Below are 13,805 nucleotides of genomic sequence, written 5' to 3'. Positions count from 1 at the left end.
TGGGACCTTCAAAGCAGCAGAATTTTTTCTGTATCCTTCCCCAGATTTGTGCCTCAAGACAATCCTGTCTCGCAGGTCTACAGAAAGTTCTTTTGACTTCATGCTTGGTGTTTGAGCTCTGACATGCACAGTCAACTGTGGGACCTTATATAGACAGTTATTATATTTCCAAATCATGTCCAATCAACTGAATTTACTGCAGGTGGACTCCAATTAAGCTGTAGAAAGATCTCAAGGATGATCAGTGGAAAAAAAATGCACCTGAGCTCAATTTTGAGCTTCATGGCAAAGGCTGTGAATACTTATGTAAATGTGATTTTTTTTGTTTTCTATTTTTAATAAATTCAAAACATGTCAAAAAAACCTTTTTTCACATTGTCATAATGGAGTATTTTGTGTAGAATTTTGAGGTAAGAGATTAATTTAATTCAGTTTGGAATGAGGCTGTAACATGACAAAATGTAGAAAAAGTGAAGTGCTGTGAATACTTTCCGGATGCACTGTATGTACTGCATTATCAGAACTATAATTGCTCCGTAGTAAGTCACATCGGTCAAAAAAAAATGCTTCATGAAGAGGAAAAAAAAACATAAGTGGCACTGGACTACACTATGCGTTATTTCAAACAAAGCGTTATCAGGCTGGATACATTTATTAATGTGAACGAATTACGAGCGGAAAGTCAGTCCAGATACAGCGCTAACATTCTACCTCCATGCCACTGATTAAAATTACGGAGGAAATCACTAACGCTCTAGATCATAGGAAGTGTGCAGCCCCAGTATTCATGGATCTGACAAAAGCCTTTCATACAATCAATCATGACATCCTAATAACTAAATTAGAAAGGTGCAGAATAAGGATTAGTTCTGAACTGGGTCAAAGCTACTTAGCTGACAGGAAGCAATACGTAAAGCTAGGAGAATACACATCTGCAAGTTGAAATATTATGTGCGGAGTACCCCAGGGGTCAATACTGGGACCAAAACTGTTCAACTTGTACATCAATGACATTTGCAAAGTCACAGAAGGCTTAAAGTTGGTATTATTTGCGGATAATACCACTGCTTTTTGTTCTGGAGGGAGTACAGATGAAATCATTAGAAAGGTCAGAGAAGAAATGGTCACACTAAAAAGATGGTTTGATGATAATAGATTATCCTTGAACCTAAGTAAAACTAAAATCATGCTGTTTGGTAACAGCAGAAAGGACACGTACCAGCAAATACAAATAGATGGTGTAGACATTGAAAGGGTGAAGGAAAATAGATTTCTGGGGATCACAATAGATGAAAATATGAGCTGGAAACCTCTTATTACAAATATACAACATAAAGTGGCGAGGAATAATTCAATATTGAACAAAGCAAAATATTTTCTCAATCAGAAATCACTCCACATTCTTTATTGCTCTCTGGTTCTACCATATCTTACTTATTGTGTGGAAATATGGGCTAATAACTATAAAAACAATCTTCACTCGCTAAATGTACTGCAAAAAAGGTCAGTAAGGATAATTCATAATGCCGCCTACAGAGAACACACTAACTCCTTATTTCTAAAATCACAAATACTTCAACTTGCTGATATAGTTCATCTTCAAACAGCTAAAATAATGCATAAGGCTAAAAATAACCAATTAGCAAAAAATGTCATCCAATACTTCTCTACAAGAGAGGAGAAATATGATCTCAGGGAAGAAGTACATTTGAAACACTTCTATGCTAGGACTACGTTATGCTAGCCATAGCATTTCAGTATGTGGAATCAAACTATGGAATGGTTTGAGTAAGGAAATCAAACAATGCACAACGATGAGCCAATTCAAGAAACAATACAAGCAGTTGATGTTTTGTATGTCTTGAATAGGGATAGACTGATGCAGATTTTTTGGGGACGATGCCGATTTTTTCTCATCACCCTTAGCCGATGGCCAATTATGGACTGCCGATTTTGCTAGGGCCGATATTTGTGGCCCTCAATTTACATGAAAAAATGACAATAATAAATATTACAGGTCTCAAGTTTAACACATTTATTGAAATGTAAACACTGAACACAGATTAAGTAAGTCGAGCCTGTTTCCGGTAAACGTTGGTCTCCGCCAAGGCTGCCCTTTGTCACCGATTCTGTTCACAATTTTCATGGACAGAATTTCTAGGCGCAGCCAAGGTGTTGAGGGAGTCCAGTTCGGGGGCCTTAGAATCTCATCTCTGCTATTTGCAGATGATGTGGTTCTTATGGCTTCTTCGGGCTGCGACCTTCAGCGTTTACTGGGACGGTTTGCATCTGTGTGTGAAGCGTCTGGGATGAGACTCAGGACCTCCAAATCAGAGGCCATGGTTCTCAGTCGGAAAAGGGTGGAGTGCTCCCTCCGGGTTGGGAATGAGGTCCTGCCCCAGGTGGAGGAGTTTAAGTATCTCGGGGTCTTGTTCACGAGTGAGGGAAAGTGGGAGCGTGAGGTCGACAGACGGATCGGTGCAGCCTCGGCAGTAATGCGGTCGCTGTACTGGACCGTCGTGGTGAAAAGAGAGCTGAGCCGGAGGGCAAAGCTCTCAATTTACCGGTGGATCTATGTTCCCACCCTCACCTATGGTCATGAGCTTTGGGTCATGACCGAAAGAATGAGATGGCGGATACAGGCGGCTGAAATGAGTTTCCTCCGTGTTTGCTGGACTCACCCTAAGAGGTAGGGTGAGGAGCTCAGCCATCCAGGAGGGGCTCAGAGTAGACCCGCTTCTCCTTCACATTGAGAGGAGTCAGTTGAGGTGGCTCGGGCATCTAGTCTGGATGCCTCCCGGACGCCTCCCTGGTGAGGTGTTCCGGGCATGCCCAGCCGGGAAAAGGCCCCTGGGCAGACCTAGGACACGCTGGAGGGACTATGTCTCACAGCTGGCCTGGGAACGTCTTGGTGTCCTCCCGGTGGAGCTAAAGGAGGTGGCCGGGGACCGGGAAGTCTGGGCTTCCCTACTAAGAATGCTGCCCCCGTGACCCGGACCCGGATAAGCGGAGGAAAATGGATGGATGAATGGATGGATGAACACAGATTCAGCTTTCTTAAACACACATCCAAGTAAAGATTTCCAAAGTAAAAAAGTGTTTAATTATTCAAGTATTTTCTATGAAATGAAATAAAAAAATATATCTATTTTAACTTAAGCAAATATAGGAATTAGCCTTGTTAAACAAACATACTTTCAAGTAAAAAAGTGTTTGGTGCTTTTAATTATTCAATTGATGTCTATGAAATAAAATGAAAGACATATTTTAACTTATAGTAGTTAACTTATAGTATAAATAAAACAACACCTACTGTACAGTGTAGAATTAAACTTTTTTCAACTTAACCACCACGTACTTTAAAATAAAAAAATATTTGGTGCTTTTAATTATTAAAGTATATTGATGAAATTAAAAAGAAATATTTAAGCATAATTAAAACAACTGAGGTACTGTACACAGTAGTAACAAACACACACACATCAGCTGAGCAGACGCTGACTGAAAAACTTTGCTACAGCTAGATTGATAACGGCCGCAAATGGCTCTAAACACGTTTTCACGATTGACTAACATAATATAGTACGATATATAAAACATTTCTCTCATCATGAAAGTTGGTGTTGTGCACGCTAAAGACCTCTGGTGGCAGACACGGCTGCTCCAATCCGCTCCAATTGCGGCCAGTAAATGCAGTCAAAAAAACAAACTGCCATATTTATATATAAAGTGGTAGGACCATCCAAACTATGAAAATAGGTGTGGCTTATTAGCTTAGAAAATTCGCTAGTCTTGACTTTCAGCGTCTTCAAGGTGGTTTTAGTGCTGACTTTGTACAGCTATCAATGGTGTGCTCATATGAATGAAATTGCTCATTTGAATGTATTCATTGGCATGTATTCTTTTCTTTTCATTTCAGATCTATCACTCCCCAATTCAAAAGCAAGCTGAAAGTAAGTGTGCAAGACAGTGGTGTTGCACAGGGGGGCAAAACTCTAAGCCTTCTCTAGGTTGTGTTGAGGTTGCTGTTAAACTAGTTTTTTTTTTTACTTCAAACAGTGGAATTGAATGAAATTGGATTCAAGTTTGTGCGGAAGTGCATCAACTATGTGGAAGAAAAGGGTGAGTAGTGCCATGTATGAATCCCCACTGATCTTCTTTGTTTGGTTCAAGTAGTACAATATCTAATAATCTAATGTTAATAATCTAATAATAATCTAATGTTCTTGTATCTTTACAGAAATGAAATAACTTTTCAGATTTTTCTGTATTTTTACTGTATTTGTTTAAGGAAAGTGTGACTGTGACTGTGAGAGTGTTTAAGGAAGATGTGACTGATATTGTTTCAATGCAGCAAGCATGTCCCATTCAAATTGTGAAATGACACATTCATAAACAGTGAAGAACTTCTGTATTTGAGTTGTGCTATGTTTCCATTTCTCCTTTTTGTCACACGCTCTTTCTTCCCCCTTATGCAGGACTGACACAAGAGGGCGTGTACAGAACAGTTGGCAGCAACATCCAAGTGCAGAAGCTTCTGAATGCCTTCTTTCGTAAGGAAATAAGCCTGTGAACCTGTGCTGCATTTCATTCACACTTTTGCATAGTGCAGCATTCTCCACTGTGATTGGTCACACTCCCAAACTACTGCGAACAACACTTTCTAATGTAGTGGGAATAGGAGTTGATAATAAATGAATAAAGTCTTTGGAGAATTGAAAAGTGTTCAGTACCAACATTGGTAGTGGAAATGTGGTATGACGTCTTTGCGGGACTACCGTGTTCCACACAGTCCGGTAGAGCGCACTGCTTCTGGCTTCAGCAACAGGTTGGCGGATATTTCACGCTCATGTCCATAAAAACAGAGCATGAGGAAGGGCGTGGGAAACAGAAGCTCAGCAGATAGTGTATCATGCCTACAGCCACGCTCATAAGGAAGCCCACTCTACTGTGACATCATACAAGAACAGTTTTGCCACGCCCTCTGAAACCGAACGTTTTGACACGTCCCAAACATCTTTCAGGGCTGACTTCCAAATGCGCAAACCTCTTTATCTGAACATTGGCATCATTTAACACAAGAATACAACATTCAACTACATTTAAAGGTCAGAAAAGTGGAAATAGAATAATAGGTTCCCTTTAAAACACCTTTTTCAACAGAACTTATATTATAGTAGTAGTTGTTCATGATCACATTTCATGCAAATACAAATACAAGCATGTAAAAGGTTGTAAAGTGACGCCAGGCAGTAATCTCAGTTGTTTACACATATTCATTTCTTTCATCGACAAAATGTCAACGTGTATTCTTAATTCACGTCCACCTACTGTATGCAGTATATCTTGTATCCACTGCAGCGGATCTCTAACACCTCGTTTGACCACCGCTGCTTTCAGATCCTGCAAACTCAGGAGAAGTGGATCTGCACAATGGCGACGACTGTGACATCAAAACTATCACCAGTGCAATGAAGTTTTATCTGAGGTTTGTGAGCGTGTACCCATGTGAATGTATTGCAAATATAGTAACGTATTGTTTTACAAAATATGTAGATTTACATCAAGGTACTGCTTTCCACTGTGATAGTGTCAGGCGTTTGTTTTTATGTATCTGCAGAAGTCTGCCTGAACCTCTGATGACATACGATCTGCACCGAGACCTCATGTTGGCTGCAAGTAAGACATATTTTGGCCCCCTAAGAGCTGGAGTACATCTTGGAACACGAGAGTCATTATTTTTATCATAATGTTTGCATATTACCAAGGCTAAAGACAAAAATTGGTTTTGCACAACGGACCGGTGAGATTAATGCAATGTGCCTTCCCTTCGTTGTGTGACCTTGCACGTCGTCGCATGACATCTTTTGAAGATCCTGAGTTATACACACAGTATTTAAAATCCAAAGGCCAAACTCGGAAGTGCTTCCACACTGCAGGCATACTTAGCTAGCAAGTTTGTTGCTATGTAGAGAACATCAATCAGGCACACACATATCATTATGGGTAAAGATAAACCAATGCTTTGTTAGATAAAAAAAACGTAACATGTACATGCTTTGTTTGGTATTAGAGTCGGACAGTCTTGACTTTCGGCTGAGTGAAATCCATTCCCTCACCTACAAGCTACCTGAGAGAAATCGAGAGATGCTGGAGATGCTGATCAAACACTTGGTCGTGTAAGTGTCAGCAAACGTGATATTGCATTCTGTTATGCTGACTGTGACAGGTAGGATTTTTGTCTACAGTGTGTGCAGTCACAGTGAAGAAAACCTCATGACTCCTTCAAACATGGCTGTCATCTACGGACCCACGCTGATGAGAGCCAAGGAGGAGACGGTGGCGGCAATGTTGGACATTAAATTCCAAAATATTGTTGTGGAGATATTGATCGAGGAATACAACAAGGTAAGGCTGGTCAAGATAATATAGTCATTGTGGCTTTATTGGAAAGACAGTTGACATAGTTGACACTGGTTGTGTCAGACATTTGAAATTAATAAATCCTTCTTATTAGTCTTTCTGTGGCTATGTCTCAAATGGAATACTTCTACCACTGTGGTGGTGCAGAGAGCGCTGAGTCGGTGGGCAAAGCTCTGAATTTAGCGATCAAGCTATGTTCTCACCCTCAGAGATTGCGAATACAAGCAGCCAAAATGCATTTCCTCCGTAGGCTGGATGGACTCACCCTAAGAGGATAGGGTGAGGAGGTCTGTCATCCGGAAGGGGCTCAGAGTAGAGCCGCTTCTCCTAAGTGTCACTTCGTTATTGTCTGACTATTCAAACTGTGTTTCAATGCAGATGTCAGCTCATGTGCATATATGTGATTAATGCAAAACATGGTTGGGCAATTTTTCCCAGTAATTCAGGATGGAGCTTGGCTAACTTTTCGAATGGGATGTCAGCCAATGAAACAAAATCCTCAACAATTTATAATGCCCTTGCTTGTAGTTAAGGAAGACTTAGTCACCAATGCAATTCATATTGTGAAAAATTTTGCATTCAGCCAGGTTAATATTTGTCACCTTTCTACGAGTCAGAAGCATGTCCAGCAGTGCATTTTTCAGAATGTCACTTCTCTAGTGTTAAAGGGGAACTATTATGCTTTTTTCCACTTTTCTAACCTATAAATGTAGTTACAATGTTGTATTCTCGTGTGAATGATGCCAAAGTTTTAGATAATGTGCATTTGGAAGTGAGCCTAAAAGAACATTGGGTTGGCTCAAAACGCTCGGTTTCAGAGGGCGTTGCACAACTCTTTGTGATATCACAGAGGAGTGGGCTTCCTTATGGGTGTACTGGCGACTGTAGGCTAGATATGCTCTCTGACCTCCTCCAAGCTCTGCGTCCCCTGCCCTTCCCGAAGCTTTGCTTCTCTGTTTATGGGGTTGGTGAGTCCGAGCAGGAGAGAAATATTTTCATCTGTCAACAGCATTTCATACGGGACTGTTTTTGTGAACATAAATGTGAAATATTCGCCAAACTCTTGCTGAAGCCAGATGCAGCGCGCTCTCGCCAAGAAAGGTGCAGTAATGTCGGAAACGCTGTGCTCACTGATGTCTGGTAGGCATGCAAAAAACGTGTATGATCACATTTCCACTAACAAGGGTGTGCAAGATTGCCTGCAGTTAGTAAACATGGCGCCCTCACATCTGGCTTCTGAGCCTCATGGTGGGAAGCACAAATCCAAGGAAATACAGCTGGAATAGGTGCAGATTCTGGAAGATCTAGATTTTTTTCTGTGCAGTTTATTGTGTGTAGCTTCTCTGTAGGAATCCACAACTCAATACAAAGGGTGAAAGATGAGCATAATGGGCCCCCTTTAATAATTATTAATACTATTTCTCTAAATTAAAGATACAACCTGCTTTATTTTTAAGGCTATCAGACACGCAATAAACTCTTTTGCTGAATGTTTTTATTATTATTTTTTTAGTTTCTGGCCAATTTTTCCTCTCTGACTGTACATGATGACCGTTCTCTGCTGTCATCAGTGCTGCTTCTTGGCAGGCGCAGATAGCACTTACTCACTGGAAGTTTTGTCGTGATCACAGATTTTCAGTCATATGCCAGAGGATGGCAACGCCCCACCCATCCCTCCTCCACGCATCACCCCAAGAAAGAGGCAGCCCATCACCATCTCGAAGCGGCCGCCTCGTCTTTATCCACCTCTGAGTCACGAGCACTTCCAGCAGCAGCACACAGGGGGTAATTATCAGCCTTCCTTGGCCTGACTGCCATCACCATCATCCTCATCATTATCCTGTCCTGTCCTGTCCTGGCCAAATTCACTGTGCAGTACTTTGTGATGTTTGGACAAATCTGCAGAGGAGTCACACCAAAACACATCGGCTGCTTCATTTTACTGACACAGGGCAGAGAATGTGTCTTCAGCATGCTCATTACGTACTCCGAAATGTCATCCCAACATCTTCTTGATCCTTCATTGCAACACTGAAGCTCTTTTGATTTGGCTACTGGATATTTTTCATCACATTCCCCTTGTAATTTATACAAAACCATGTCATTTCTTAGGGCTGCCCAAACATTTTCACCTGCACACTTCACACACAAAATCCAATGATGAGGTAGCCCTTTTGATATTTTATGTAAATGAACTAATGTTCGTAAAATGACTGGTCTTTTTCTATTTGTGTTTTTTTTCTTTCCTGTTTAATTATATATTAACACTTTGGGCACACTTAGCCATAGCGGTTAGGGCTCCATCCAATCCTTCAAACATTGCAGATATATTTGGAGCACCTGCACTGTAGGACTACTATGTCTATGAACTCCATGTCATGCTCCCAAACAGATGGCCAGAGTAGCAACTACGTGATTGAAGCGGACATCTCAGCAAGTCCAGTTCCCCTGCAGAGGACCAAATCTTCAAACTGTGCCCCACTTGTTCCCAGAGAACCTCCTCGGAGACAAGCACCAGTGCACAGAGCTAACAGACACGTTGACTGTGACATAACAAAGGTAGAAAGGCCAGAATCTTCCTCAGTTCCAAACGGGGAGTCTGGAGTCCCTGTGGGTAGAGTACCTTCATTCCAGAGCAGGAGACCTCTCCTTAAAGGTACAGCAGCCAAGAATGTGCCACTGATGACTTTCAGTCAGTCTCAAGCAATATTGTATTCTGTATTACAGCAGAATGTGATTTTCCAAGCAAAACAAGGCCCACAGAGAAACCCCCCATATGCAGACCCCCAACTAGGCCCCCTGAGCCACCCTCCAGGCAGCCTTCACTCAAGATGCAGAGCACTGCCAGCAGCGATGGAGCCACAGCGTCCTAGTAAGAAGCTAGCAAATGCACAGCTTTACAAGTGTTTCAAAGATGACCAGTGGGAGACAATCTCCATTTCTTGTGTAATGTGGCGTCATGTCATAACAGAAGTTCTCTCAAAACACGGAAAAAGCTAATGCTATATTACATAGGACACAATCGTTAGCAACAGTAGCATAGCTTTGCGATGCTAAAGTCCAAGCATTACAACCACTCTCACTAACGTAGGTTAGCCTTTTTGCTGAAGAAAAACATGATAAACTTCCAGCTCCATTGGTCTCTCACTGAAGGACACAGTAGAAGACCAGGCCACATTTTAAGATGTGTAGTGAAGCCTGCATTTTTGCTTTATCCACTTTTGACATGCACACTGTAACTCTGTACTTTTCCAATGTAATAGCATGTTAGCAGGACTAGCATAGCCATGTGACGCACACACAAGGTTGGCCTGTTTGTGAAAGAAAAACATGGTCACATTTGCAGCTCCCACATCGAGGTCTGGCTGACGGAGAGTTTTACGATATGTAGCAAAGCCTGTTTATTTTAGACACTGTCCACTGTGAAGTGGGCTACTGTCAGTGTACTATGTATCACTCGTAGTAATACGACTACTAATTACTTAGTTACGCCCATAGAGCTGTGATGCAAACAAGTCAAACCTTTTGAATGGCTCTTTTTGACAACTGATTGGCGGATACAGTCAAACCTCGGTTTTCATATGCCACAGTTTTTGTATGATTATTACTTAACATTTCTAACCTAGAGAAAGCCATGCATGATTAGTGAGTCATTATTAATACTATACTACTACTGTCAGCTGCGTGCTAATCACGGCTTTGTAGAATGATCAGCCCTCAGACTCTTAATGGTAATGTTCATAGATGATGATATTGAAGCTGCTATGACAGTCTCACAATTATTCCAACATGTTAGTGGTGATGGCATTATCATTATCCTTGTCTTCACACGTCCTTTGGAGACGCTTCGTGATAACTGGGCTTTGTGGCAGTCCGTCGTCCGCACAGCTGCGTGGCCCAGATGGACCAAGAGCAGCCAAGAAGGAGACAGCATTTACTGTTTACTCTCAAAGTCAGTCAGTGTCATAAATACTTGACTTCATTATCACCTTTCAGCCTGTGAGTCAACTGTCATCAAAGTAGTTGATTACATAATGATATTCAATATGTCAATACAGATAAATACACATCATTCTGCAGCAGTTGTGTACATAACCTGAGAACACTAATAGGTCAGTTGAAATAAATATGTAACGTTCATTAGGACAGTCCATGTATCACGTCCAGTTAGCATTTGTTATCATATATTACCAATATGCAAAAAGTGAAAATGATTATGCAAGTTAATGCAGCTGAATTCATGGCAACATATGAAAAGGGCATATCAGGGCATTTCATCATGAAATAATAGTTTAAGAAGTGGACGTGTAGAAGAGACCATTTCTTTAGTGGAGTTCATGACGCAAAGCAAAGCCATCAACCAGCACACTGTTTTCTCCATGACTATCAGACCTTTTGTTGTAGATATCAGCATCTTAACGCTGAGTTAGTTTATCCGTAATCAGAAGAATAAAGATGAAAGTCGCATCTCCGTGTGTGGCGTTAAATGCCACCGGGTAGCACGACCAAATCAGTAAGGGAGCTTCATGTCAGCTGACTAATGTCTTCTGACCTGGACAAAATCTTGTCTATGCAAACGACCCAAACTACTTTGACAGTCTACCGGCAGCTTGCAATCAAGGGACAAGTGTAACGAAAGGTACATTTGTCCGGTCAAATATAATCATAACAAAAATAGCGTTTAAGAGCTGACTTGGTTTTCTTGATAACCAAAAGTGACATTCTTGCATGAATAGCATATAGCACTATAGCATCGTATTGCCAAAACATTAAGCTCTTGTTGTCACCATGATACTGTATCGGTCCAAAGAAAAGTACCTTTAGTTGTACCAGGCGTTGAAATGAACGACTGAAGCAACAAGGGTGGTCTAATCATTTTCTTCATGACTGTAGATATCGAGAACACCATCATGTACTGTAGTTACGTTTATTCATTACATGTATTTCATCCAAAAACACAATTCACTCTGATCTTGACATAATATAAAATGATGTCCATTTGTTGGGATGGTGGTTAAACTGAGCCCGCGTAGGATTTGGAAAGTTCTCTTTTTGAGTTTTTGAGTCTTTTTGAGTGCTGCTGATGGCTTCCACAAGCTAGGGGATGATCATCATTTGTTTTCATTAAAATATATCCAGGGTCAGGCAAATTGATCTGACACATTTGTAGGTTAAATAAAGAAACTAAAATGTTTTTATTTTCCAAAAGTACATATAATGCCATTTTGTTTCATTATGTTTTAAAAATGAAATCAGTTCTGGCGGTGGGAGGTCGGCCGGCTGATTTTGGTTTCAATGCAGATCCAGTAGCTGTGAAGTTGGTAACCATAACAAGATGGTGTTTGGAGCTGCTACGGGATCATGGCTACCAAGACTGAAGTGCAAACGGAACGCTCGTTGTGTTGCAGTTAGATTGGTTCGTTTTGATAAACGTTGCCACAATGAAAGCACGATGCTCACCAGTCCAATTCATGGCAGCAACTGAAAAAGAAACCAAAAACAATGGCGTTATAAAGAAACCAAGCAAAATGGCATTATATGTACGTTTTTAAAATAAAAACACTTGTTTCTTGACTTGATTTGCCTTTTATTTAACCTCCAAATGTGTCAGATCATTTGGCCTGACCCTGTATCTTTGTTCTTTCTTTTCACTCTACAGTGTTGCCTCAAAAATGAAATTTTTTGAGAATGCCTCAAAGCAAGTTGCCAGGTACGTAAAAGCTCTTTGTATTTCCGATGTGGGAAAAAAATCATCCAATAATTAATATCTATGTATAATATGTATTTTGTGTAGTTGTTGCCTTTTATACAGAAAGCTTTTGTCCGAGATCATTGTTGGTAAACATATCCGTTAGGTTGTATGGGGGGGGGCGACACAGAAACTGACCACAGAAGGAATATCATATTGTATATTTTTTATTCATCAATAAGTCAACCATTACTGTTTGGTGGTTGAAATGAAGCATTTTCAAGCATAAAAATGACTCGATGAACTAAAATACAAAACGTAAGGCATTCACAAAGACACATTCAAACTTTGTGATCATGTGTACGGCTGTATTCCACACTGGCCACTAGGTGTCAGTAGGCCAGATCCGGATCCAGATCCGGACACAAAATGTTTTGTTTTGTTTTGTTTATCACACATAAGAAATGGCTGTTGTTATTCCACAAAGGAGCAATATAATAATAGTTTTAATATCGGCAACAAGTTGTCAATAATTCATCTAAACTGCAGAAGCATGTACACAAATTATGACAACATCAAACAATATTCGAATCCATCTAAGGAAGATACAAAGTAATCGTAATCTAGGAAACGTGGCTGAACGAGGATAAAGGCACGGACTTTGAGTTGGAAGGTTATGAGAGTAAGGGAATCAAACAATGCACAACGATGAGCCAATTCAAGAAACAATACAAGCAGTTGATGTTTGCTAAATACAAGGATGAAGAGTCTTGAACCAGTCATGATATTAATATTTAGACAGTTATTATGGTAATTATGTCATATGGTTACTATATCAGCTAATACTTCAGTATGTGTTAAAGGAAAAAATAAATACATAAATTAATGAATTAAAAATAATATCAGGAAGTGAACAAATGTAACAGTTAGTGATTGTAAAAGTACCAGATGGAGGGGTAGGATTTAATAAGCTTTGCTTCTTCCTACTCCTTTTGGACATGTGGAACTGGGAACTGATTATGGGATGCACTCATTTGTAACCTGATGCATGCTCAAATGAACTAAAACCATTACCAATAACAATCATGACCTTTTGTGTCCACCATCGTTAGCAGCGTTAGTTAGCATCAGAAGTGCCTTGAACGCTTCTGTTTGGATTTGAACACTCAAGGCTTCAAAACAAGAAGCTTATGGCTCAAATGATTCCACATGATTTGTATTGATATCCAATCCAATCACAGATTCAATCACGTATAAATATACGTATTTCTGGGAGTGCAGGCTTTTATTTGCTACTACTTTTCATGAACTTAAGGTAACTTTTCAATCTGTTTTCATGTTATATATGTCAACAGCTTTTACATTCACTCCAACTTCTAACTTGGACTCCTGTCAGTTCGGAAAACACTATTGTGTATACGGTATATACGGTATATATGGTATACTGTATATACGTTATACTGTATGTACTGTATATTAGTTTGCAATTTGGAATCAGAGTCGTTTGTCGGAGTCCTTTGTCGTAGTATGTGTGTCTGGAATGTCTTCTAATGTGCCCCCCCTGCAGTCTACCAGTCCCTCAGTGTCCGTCAGCACCAACCAATGTGAAAAAGGAGGTGAGGTTTGCCGCACATTTGCAGTTGAACCTTTTATTTCTTGAGGCGGCTGAATCTGCCGACTTTGTTACCATGTT

The 13,805-nt window shown here is 40.4% G+C and overlaps 2 protein-coding genes across 6 annotated transcripts in view; one reads left to right on the top strand and one right to left on the bottom strand.

The window, feature by feature from the left end:
• ophn1 (oligophrenin 1) overlaps positions 1-13,805 on the top strand; it is a 31,930-nt gene that overhangs the window by 17,497 nt on the left and 628 nt on the right. For 3 of the 4 annotated variants that reach the window (XR_013627639.1, XM_058078718.2, XM_058078721.2), the window contains 12 exons: positions 3,920-3,953; positions 4,060-4,122; positions 4,479-4,553; positions 5,401-5,488; positions 5,621-5,679; positions 6,074-6,179; positions 6,249-6,408; positions 8,055-8,208; positions 8,816-9,079; positions 9,151-9,295; positions 12,083-12,133; positions 13,680-13,728. Coding sequence is in view for 3 of the 4 variants with exons in the window: in XM_058078718.2 (XP_057934701.2) it covers positions 3,920-3,953; positions 4,060-4,122; positions 4,479-4,553; positions 5,401-5,488; positions 5,621-5,679; positions 6,074-6,179; positions 6,249-6,408; positions 8,055-8,208; positions 8,816-9,079; positions 9,151-9,295; positions 12,083-12,133; positions 13,680-13,728 (1,248 nt within the window). In the remaining variant the exon portion in view is untranslated. The remainder of the gene's footprint in view (positions 1-3,919; positions 3,954-4,059; positions 4,123-4,478; positions 4,554-5,400; positions 5,489-5,620; positions 5,680-6,073; positions 6,180-6,248; positions 6,409-8,054; positions 8,209-8,815; positions 9,080-9,150; positions 9,296-12,082; positions 12,134-13,679; positions 13,729-13,805) is intronic. The other variant, XM_058078719.2, reaches the window with a different exon arrangement.
• ar (androgen receptor) overlaps positions 11,629-13,805 on the bottom strand; it is a 46,076-nt gene continuing 43,899 nt past the window's right edge. The window contains exon 7 of one of the 2 annotated variants that reach the window (XM_058078724.2): positions 11,629-11,904. In XM_058078724.2, coding sequence (XP_057934707.2) covers positions 11,789-11,904 — 116 coding nt within the window. In that variant the 3' untranslated portion in view covers positions 11,629-11,788. The remainder of the gene's footprint in view (positions 11,905-13,805) is intronic. The other variant, XM_058078723.2, reaches the window with a different exon arrangement.

Source organism: Doryrhamphus excisus, linkage group LG1 (assembly GCF_037039965.1).
Source record: "Doryrhamphus excisus strain RoL-2023G ecotype Guam linkage group LG1, RoL_Dexc_Guam_v1.1, whole genome shotgun sequence".
In the NCBI taxonomy this organism is placed as follows: Eukaryota; Metazoa; Chordata; class Actinopteri; order Syngnathiformes; family Syngnathidae; genus Doryrhamphus; species Doryrhamphus excisus.
This window is presented reverse-complemented; position numbering and strand designations above follow the sequence as displayed.